This window comes from Rhododendron vialii, chromosome 12a (assembly GCF_030253575.1).
Source record: "Rhododendron vialii isolate Sample 1 chromosome 12a, ASM3025357v1".
In the NCBI taxonomy this organism is placed as follows: Eukaryota; Viridiplantae; Streptophyta; class Magnoliopsida; order Ericales; family Ericaceae; genus Rhododendron; species Rhododendron vialii.
This window is the reverse complement of record NC_080568.1, coordinates 18,232,223-18,241,715: the sequence shown is the minus strand read 5'-3', so window position 1 is coordinate 18,241,715 and position 9,493 is coordinate 18,232,223. Positions and strand designations below refer to the sequence as shown.

The window sequence follows — 9,493 nt, the reverse complement described above, 5'->3', positions numbered from 1 at the left end:
AGTATTGTTAGTAAGACTTGACCTTTGATCTTGTGCATGGAGATATAACAAAATAATATGTTGTAACTTGTTCCCCATCTAAAAACCCGGTGATAGGCCTAGAATATGGGAGTGGCTCAGATCCAATTTTCTGTCCAGTTTTGGCCTTTGTGGGCTCATTCCGGGCCTACAACAATAATTGAAATCGTTCATTTTATAGAGCTTGTCGAGTTTGTTATTAATGCAAAAAATTAGTTTGATCGAACATCAATAGATACATAATCGAAACAGACTTGTACAAGAAAATGAAAACTGATTCTTATGCTCCATTTTTTATTGATGACACTCCACTTTTAACGTAAAATTACTAGTAACTTCACGAATAAAGTTGAGCTTCATTAGTAAAAAGTGGAACGCGAAAATCAAAATCCCAAAAAAATATATAAAATTCAAGTTTTCAATTATTTTTTTCTTTCCATTTTTCTTGTACAAATTTGTTTCGAGCACGTATCTACCGATATTCGATCAAGCTAATTTTTTGGATAAATAAAAAACTCGACGTGCTTTGTAAAATGAACGATTTTGATGTTCTGAGCCCACAAAGGCCGAAACTGGACGGAGAACTGGGTACAAAAAACTTGATGTGAGCCTCCTCCAATATTCAGAAACAGAAGAAAAAAGACAAAAAGACAAGTTGGGAAATGTTGGCCCATAGGCCTACTGTGGCAGACCAGAAATTACACTTTAAAAATGGGAAGATTATAGTATTATACTATATAGTACTGTAGTACATGGCGGCAGATCGGATCACGCAGCTAGCTCGCGTTAGCAAAATCCAGCACTCTCCCTCCCCTCCCCGCTCACGTTAGCAGCGGGCGGTATCTCGAAGTGCCAGAGCCTCCCAACACCTTTGACCAGATACTTCCTGCACAAGAACTCCTTCGCATACGCCTTCTCCACCCTCCGATCCACGTCGTGCAAAAACACATGCGTCACACCCGATCCCTTCCTCTTCCTCGCCATCACCGCCGCCGAGTATATCGCCGCCATCCTCCCCGGCGCCTCCGCGAACCACCCCCGCGGCGCGTCGATCATGATCATGTCCCACTCCTTGTCGTACACCTCGTTGGGTAACCCACTCAGCGCTAACCTGCACTTGTCATTATTTTTCAAGAACGCCTTATCGGGCGGAAAGCAGTCCGGTTCGGACTTGTACGATTTGAGGAGGGCCTTGGATTCGGATAGTTTGGTGCGGTAGTTGACGGTGTGAGCTTGGAGGTCAGGTGCGTTTTTGAGAATAGACTGGATCCACCTGCAGCAGGGCGCGGGTCCAGAATTTTAGTCCAGCAGCGACAAAAACGTAATAAAATTTCTTGAAAAAATATGAATGACAAATATTTATTGAACCAAAATCGAGAAAATCCACCTGGGGTCTTCCTCGAGGAATAAGGTGTTGCCGCGTGGGTTGAAGGAGGCCCACATGAGGGAGTCGTGGCCGAGGCCGAAGACGAGGAAGTTGCAAGGGGAGAGTGAGCGGAGGACGTCGAAGGAGAGAGTGATTTCGTCTAGCGTTTGCTGGGGGACCACGGGGGAGGTGGCGTAGTGGAGTATGGCTCGGAGTTGGATCGGCGTGGTTGCGAGTGGGGATGTGGAGGCGGCGGAGTGGGTGAGCGGGCTATCGGCGGCTCGGAGGAAAACGATGATGAGGAACTCGCCGCCGATGAGTCCGGAGAGTAAGACGAGTAGGAGACATGGATTATTGTTGTCGGGTAGGAAACGACGGTTCTTCATCGATCGATCTCTGACTCTGTTTGGTTGCCGAGACAAAAGAAAAACAACCCGAAATTAAGGAGCCAATTAAGGAGGAGAAGTTGAGTTTTATGGTGAGTCCGAAATGAAGTTGACTGGACTTTCCTTTGTTTCTATTACTCCTTCCGTCTCATAATATTTGTCCGATTCGTAAAACGAGAATTATAAAATAATGTATTTTTTTTAAAAAAAAATTAAATTTTTTTTCATAAATTAAAAAAGAACTCGTCAAGATCTAGTAAATTGTTAAATTTTTTTTCCAATTTTTTTGACAAAAATTATATTATTTTTACGTCTCCGTTTTACGAAGCAGATAAATATTATGAAACAAAGAGATTACTATTTTAGTAAAGTATGAGCCGGCATGTACGGTTAAATGCACGTCCCTCGTTCCAGAGGATAGATTACTCTATTGTCCTTGGGTCACGCCTCGTGATTCTTCATGCTCTTTTTTTATTTTTTACTTTACTATCACACGTAGGATAGGTTGGGAGTAGGCTCCGTTCTTTTGCCCTTATGCTGCGTTTAGTTTGATATTTAAAATAATAAATTTGAAATTTGTCTTTATTTAAAAGAAATTCGCATTTATTGATTTTGCGCCTAATTTTTGTAGATATTGATTCGTCTCAACGAGAGAAATCAGAAAAGTAAATTTTTTTTTTACTTTTACCCAAGTATTTTGAGAAATAACTACTTTTTAGCGCAAAAAATGACTTTTCTTGCTAAAAAGTTATTATTTCTCAAAATGCTTGGGTAAAAGTAAAAAAAATTTACTTTTCTGATTCTTCTCGTTGAGACGAATCAATAACCTACAAAAGTTTAGCACAGAACCAACAAATGCGAAAAAATTTCAAATAAATACAAAATTTCCAAATTGAAGTTAAGACCAAAAGGATTTTCGCATTTGGTCTGAGATCGCGAACTAACAGAAAAACCAACTAGTCATGGGTCAAGGGCACTGGATAATTTTTTTGCAAAGTACGGATTACCTCCCTGTGGTTTGGTTCTTTTGCAGATGACTCCCTTGTGTTTTACTAATGACTAGTTCGCCTCCCTATGGTTTCGGACTAAACTGCTACCATTACGTTTTCCTTCCAAACTGACAGAAGGTGTAAAACACACGCCTATTTCGAGAGTGAAAATGACAAAAAAAATTAAATAAAGGTGATTTTGGTGTTAAATGACCACACTATCCTTTTCCATCATCTTCCCCAATAATTGCACTAAACTCCACAGACTGATCCATTTCTTTCTCTATCTCAAAAATCGAACGCGACCCACCTCTACCAAAAGGTCCAAAACCATTTGCCCCAAACCACCATCGACACCGGCAACTACAACCGACGCCACCCCATTACCAAACCGAAGGGAAAAAAATACTGGCTTGAATCGAAGGGGGAAAAATCGAAGGGAAAAAAATAAGGCCCGTTTCACATTTCTCTCTTTCTCCCAAATCGAAGGGAGAAAAATACAACAAATTGACCTGCCATGCTTGGAATTTGTCTGGATAAAGGCGTGGTTTGGGTCAAACAAGGCCCCTTTCACACACGGGGAAATCCAATCTTTATTTCTAAAACCACCGATCAAAAAAATTATTTCTAAAATCAGTACTTTTCGGATAGAAAAAACCCCCAGTACTTTGTCCAATTTTGAGTCCTCTATGACCTGCCTTCAATTTAGATGCCCAGAAATCATGTTACTAGCTATATAGTTGGTTCCTAATTTTCATCAAACTTTTGTCGCGCACAGGCCAAAATAAGGAAGTGAGGGATTCGACGATTAGAGTGCTTTAATTCCTGGTATGATTTGTGGGTTTGATCGTGAACTAGGAGGAATCAGATTTGTGGGTTTCTAATTCCACTTTGTTCGGTGTTGTTTTCTTTACTCTGTCGAAGTTTTGTTTTCTTTACTCCGACGAGTTATTCCAAGAGTATATTACTTATATATACACATTAGCAAAATGGAAGGCTGTTGGGAAAGGCTCTTAAGCAGAGCAAATGCCCTTTATTTAAGAAAGGGTAGCGTGGTCTTTTTACTTATGTTGTTAACGGAGTTAGGAGTTGCACTTTACTCCAAAACCATAGAGAGGCAAATTGGGCATTAGTGAAACACAGAGGGGTTATTTGTCAAAAGACCAAATCTCAAAGAGGTAATCTGTACTTTGTCCAAATTTTTTAAAAAGGTTTCTTATTTCAAAAGCTTTTTTTTATTCTTTTCTTCGGCTGGACAATGTGTAATCTATAATACAGCAAAATACTGTCATTAGTGAAAAAGCCTCACATTATACAGTACAACAATATAATTGCATTAAACTATTTAGCCTAGCCTATAGCCTACAACTATAGCTTTAAAGACTTACGGACAATAATGTCAGAGACAAACTACTATTACACTATTACACCATTGACATGTAAATGTAAATACAAAAGGTAATAGAAACATCTGCATAGTAAACACGTGAGGACAAGTGGCACAACATCAAAATTTTAGAATTTTAATATTTTTCTATTTTACAAAAAGGCGTTGACTGGCCAAATGATAGTAATTGATATCCATACTATGTAGGATAACAGAAGGACATTTCGTGAGGAAGGTTGAGAATGCAACATGTGAAATTACTTTCGCTATATAAAGAATATATAAAGGGCTAGTATTAAGGAAAGATTTATTACTCAACTGTATTTATGGACTTCTAATGTATCAAAGGAAGTATGTTAGTAAATGATTGTGTTCAAGTTCAAAATTATGAAAAGTATGCTAACTTAATGACGGTCAATACAAAATTATGGTGATTACTACATCATTCAAAAGTGGATTATTCTAATATCACTCCAATCAAGCCTGTCAATACTTAATATTTTTTTCTTTGAAATTCATCAATAGGATGAATTAATATGTGTCGGTCTTCAAAATTACGGTGATTACATAAATTTGCCTGTTTTGAATAATTATTGTTATCTTTAATGAACTTTTCTAAGTTTTTTTGTCGCAGCTTTTTAATTTTTGATTCTTCTCGTCGAGATGTATCAATAATTAATTTGCAAATATTTGACGCAAAACTTGAAAAAAGTTCCTAAAAACAAAGAGTTTAGGAAAAAAAATCTTTCCAATATTAAGTTAACCCGATCCCAACCTTGAAATGTGTCATTACATTCATTCGGCGTAGTGTATGTTCATATGTTGACCGAAAAATCTATGAGTACCGACCATTGGGGGAGAGAAAACGTACCGACGGCCGCCGGCGGGCCGTCTCCGGCCACCGGACGGCCGATCCGAGCCGTTCAAAAATTCTAAAAAATAAAACCGAGGGGGTCACCGCGGGAATCAAGGGCATCCGAGGTGTTTAGGGTGCTTGATCAAAGCACCCTTTTTTCGTGTATATATGTACACACACATATATACACGAAAAAAGGGTGTTTTGATCAAGCACCCTAAACACCTCGGATGCCCTTGATTCCCGCGTTGACCCCCTCGGTTTTATTTTTTAGAATTTTTGAACGGCTCGGATCGACCGTCCGGTGGCCGGAGACGGCCCGCCGGCGGCCGTCGGTACGTTTTCCCTCCCCGTGGTCGGTACATATAGCAACACTCTATGTTGACAGCACAAGAAAATACAAAAAAGAAACATAACTACTCCCTTCGTCCGTATTTGTTGGTCTCTTTTTTAAATCTATGCCCTTTTTTTTTTTTTATATTTTTCAATATGGATCTAAAAAAAAAAATCAATATGGATCTTATTTGATAGATCTTAATTAGTTCTATTATACAAAGTTTGCAAATTCATGAAAACCATTATAAATTAAGAGATATAAGCAATAAAAAATGACACAAATTTCAAAAAAGAGACCACCAAATCCGGATGAAGTCCTGCTACCGGTACAGATTTTTGTGCACAGATTGTGCACAGATTTCGTTGTGGGGCCCACCACGGGTCCCACACAAATCATTCAAGCCGTTCATTAAATGTAAAACATTTTTTCAAGGGTCCCTGTAAAAAATAAGCTCAATCCAATAGCTATAGGTGCTTCATTCAACCATCTAACTTTTCATTCAGATTTTCGGATAATGAAAAGTTATACGATTGGATCGAGTATCTATAGGTATCGGATTGAGATTATTTTTTACGGGGACTCTTGAAAAAATATTTTACATTTAATGAACGGCTCGGATGATTTGTGTGGGACCCGTGGTGGGCCCCACAACAAAATCGTATGTGTAGCATTTCTGATCCGGATGAAGGTAGACAACTAACCGCTGTCATATACTCGTAGATATATAAAGAGCAATCTTACAGCCCAAGTCCACTTGGGCCATTTGACTTGTTTAAGTGACCTTTGCTAAATAACTACCACCAAGTCCACTTCCTCCATTTAAGGATTCTTCCAAATGTTAACTAATCTCCATGGGCTGTGGGCCTCCTTAAACTTTAGCCGAAGAACAAAGCCCAAGTAGGCCCGTGTCCCATACTTATTCCGAATCGGTTAGTTGTCTACCTTCGTCTGCTTTGTTGGATCCTTTTTGAAATCTGTGCCAATTTTAATTGCTTATAGGCGAGATGAAAGAGCCTACTTTTTTTTACCTTCTGTTTGACAAGGAGGTTTCTCTGTTAATTGCATTAGTGTTAACTTTGGACGTGTTATCCTTTTACCTAGATCCAAAAAAGAAAATCTTTTTACCGATCCCGTGTAGATATTTTATCCTAAAAGCATATCCAAGGAAGAAGCAAGATGAAAACTAAGCTACATTTAAAGAGTCATCTTATATTTTAGCCATATTATACGGAGTTGTTTCATTTTTGCATTTTGTGAATTGGGCGTTGAGAAAAATACTAGTTAGTATGGAGGATGTTGCCATCAATGCATTTGCTTTTCCTATTGTACTGTTTTCATATTTACATCTTTATGATTAATGGAAATTTTCTTTTGCCATTTAAAAAAAAATGGAGGATGTTGGCGCTTTGAGCGATGGAATGTTAATTATTTTAATGTATTTATCAATATTGTGAATTGGGTGTAGCAAATTTCGATCGAACTCTCTAGTGATTTTGTAACATCAAAGTTGCTTTATTTGTTATATTACTAGAAAACATCGGACTTATGGGAGCTTCTACTTACATTCTTGAAAAGTATATATGCACCCACCTAGGACTGTCCACGGTCCGGATTGGATCGAATTTCTATGAATCCAATCATAATCTGTCTCACGAGTTTTAAAAAATGCAATTCAATCCTAATCCAAAAGTCTCACGGTCTCGATTTTATCCACAGATTTTCTTCCATAAAAATAAAATAATGTTACTGCCAACTAAAAATGCAAAGTGCAAACACATATTAGTAATAACTAATAAGTGTTTGCAGCCTTGCTGGTTTCAAGGTTGAGATAACATTACAAGAAGTTAGTTCCACTGTTCCGGTCTAAAATCGTCCTAGACAGCAACCAAATAAAGGCTAAGCATTGTCCAAATTCCACCAACAAAATATGCAAATTCTGGTTAAACATTATCTACTTATTACCTTAAGTTTATAATATTTATAAGGGGAAATTATAGTTACCCCCCTCGAACTAACCCTCGCATACATTTACCCCCCTTTAACTTTTATTTTTGACACTTAACCCCCTCAAACTAACTGAAATTCAAACGGTCATAACTTCAAACGGTCATAACTTCTTCGTCCAAAATCGAAAATATGCAAACTATATATCGATTTCGAGGTCTTGAAGTCAGATTTCTAATGACACTAAAATCACATCACAATTCAAAGCACACATAAAGTTATGATCAAAACAGTCTTTCTGTCTATCAGCCCTTACTCTTTTGATCATAACTTTTTGTGTGCTTTGAATCGTGATGTGATTTTAGTGTCATTAGAAAGCTGACTTCAAGACCTCGAAATCGATATATAATTTGCATATTTTCGATTTTGGACGAAGAAGTTATGACCGTTTGAAGTTATGACCGTTTGAATTTCAGTTAGTTTAAGGGGGTTAAGTGCCAAAAATAAAAGTTAGAGGGGGGTAAGTGTATGCGAGGGTTAGTTCGAGGGGGGTAACTATAATTTCCCCTATTTATAACTATTTATAAATATTACGCACACACATTTTTATTTTATTTTTTAAAATATTTCACGGTCCGGTTAGGTTAATCCACGGTTTTGAAATGAAAATCCAATTCTAATCCGTATCTTACGGTTTTTAAATTTTTGAATCCATGTCCAGATCATTAATCCACGGACAAAATCCAAAAGGCACGAATTAATTCGATCCGGACCAATTTCATAGTTCTCGGTTTTTCTTGGACAGCGCTACACCCACCTTATGCATCTCAAACGTTCGCTTCTTTTTTCGGACAAGTTTGTGCTGTAAAGAGAAGTGGTGTAAAGGAGGTTGGTAAGCACAGAAGAGGTGGGAGCAGCTTTTCAGGAGATGATCTTCCCTTGATGCTATCCATAAAATGGAAAGAAAATTGATGAGACGTTTGAAGAGGAAGATTAAAAAGAAGAAATTTCTTATGAAGTTTGGGATTAAGGCCGACAAATTGAATTGTAAAAACATAAAGGTCCCATCTTCTTTCTTATCTTCTGATTGATATTTAGAATAGAAGTTCCTTTCTCTTTAAGTAGCTCGCAAGACATTGGATAGAGGTCCCATGTTGGGCATTGAAGTTGAGGAGGGAAAAATTTTATTTTAAAGAAATTTGTTAAAATGCAAGAGAAAGAATTTAAGGAAAGAACTTGGAGGAAGAGTTTGTTTTGGAGGAAAAAGTTGATTTCGAGGGTGGTGCATCTTTTTCTCTAGAATTTTAGTATCAAGTTTTGGGGGGTATGAGTTGTGCTCTTGGTTTCAGCTTTTTTCTTTCGGTTTGCTCGCTTGAGTTTCGGTTATATATTTTGATCTTAGGTTATTCTGGTTGTTTGGGTTGTTTCAACAGATGTTTTGGTTTTGTTTTTCCTATGGTAATTTGGTTTGGTCCTTGCCTTCCTTTGGGTTTGGTTCTCGGGTGGCGTTTTTACCGGTGTGCCCATAATCCGTTAAATCTTTGTAATTAATCTTTTCAAAGATTTATAATAAAAAAATGGTGAGTGTTCAGAAAATCCTTGGAATAATTTTGGGGTAAAGTCAGGAAAAGTTATTTTTGGCCACCAAGTAAGTAATCTACCAGTGTCTTCCATCTACCAAAATTAAAGGCAGTTAGGATTTAATGGGATCAAATTCGGTGGTTTAGGGTCTCCATAGGTGAAATCAATAGTTGAGGGATAAGATAAACAAAACAAGATAGTTGAAGGTATAAAAGTAAAATTAGAGCTACAAGTGTCTGTCAAGGTGTTATGTGAAATTGTGAACGTCACTTCAAATGAGGTCCGGCCCTTTGACGACAAGGTCCAAGAGACCGCCGCCCCCTAGAGCCCAAAATCTTAGCAACTAAACAGCGGCCCCTTCATAAATTCCAGCCCACAAGGATTGGCTGAATTTGAATCTCCTCGTGGCACTTTTTCTGCAAGTGTTTGTGTTTGCCCGTAGTGCCGTAGGGCACTAGGCACCTCGATTTGAAATGTGAAAGGAAGAGGCATGGTAGTTGTGTAATTCAGGCTAAAATCATGGATAATTAACTAGGAATAGGAGGATATATCACATCTTTTGGATCAAATCAATCTCAACTCTTGAATTAACTTGTCTTATGTGGAGGTTCATACCACCCTTGTGTTTT

The 9,493-nt window shown here is 37.9% G+C and overlaps 1 protein-coding gene across 1 annotated transcript; it reads right to left on the bottom strand.

Annotated features, from left to right (window-relative positions):
- Positions 1 to 657: 657 nt before the first annotated feature.
- On the bottom strand, positions 658 to 1,865 carry LOC131310044 (arabinogalactan O-methyltransferase 1-like). The gene is made up of 2 exons (XM_058336839.1): positions 1,406 to 1,865; positions 658 to 1,291 (listed from the first exon to the last, which is right to left on the bottom strand). The coding sequence occupies exons 1-2, from the start codon at positions 1,768 to 1,770 to the stop codon at positions 805 to 807; spliced, it is 852 nt and encodes a 283-aa protein (XP_058192822.1). The 5' UTR covers positions 1,771 to 1,865; the 3' UTR covers positions 658 to 804.
- Between the last annotated feature and the right edge of the window lie 7,628 nt (positions 1,866 to 9,493).

Excerpts from the sequence above, each read along its gene's own strand:
- LOC131310044 (XM_058336839.1), bottom strand. The coding sequence starts at position 1,770 with ATGAAGAACCGTCGTTTCCTACCCGACAACAATAATCCATGTCTCCTA. Across the intron at positions 1,292-1,405 it reads TTCCTCGAGGAAGACCCCAG|GTGGATCCAGTCTATTCTCA; the intron begins GTGGATTTTCTC and ends GCCCTGCTGCAG.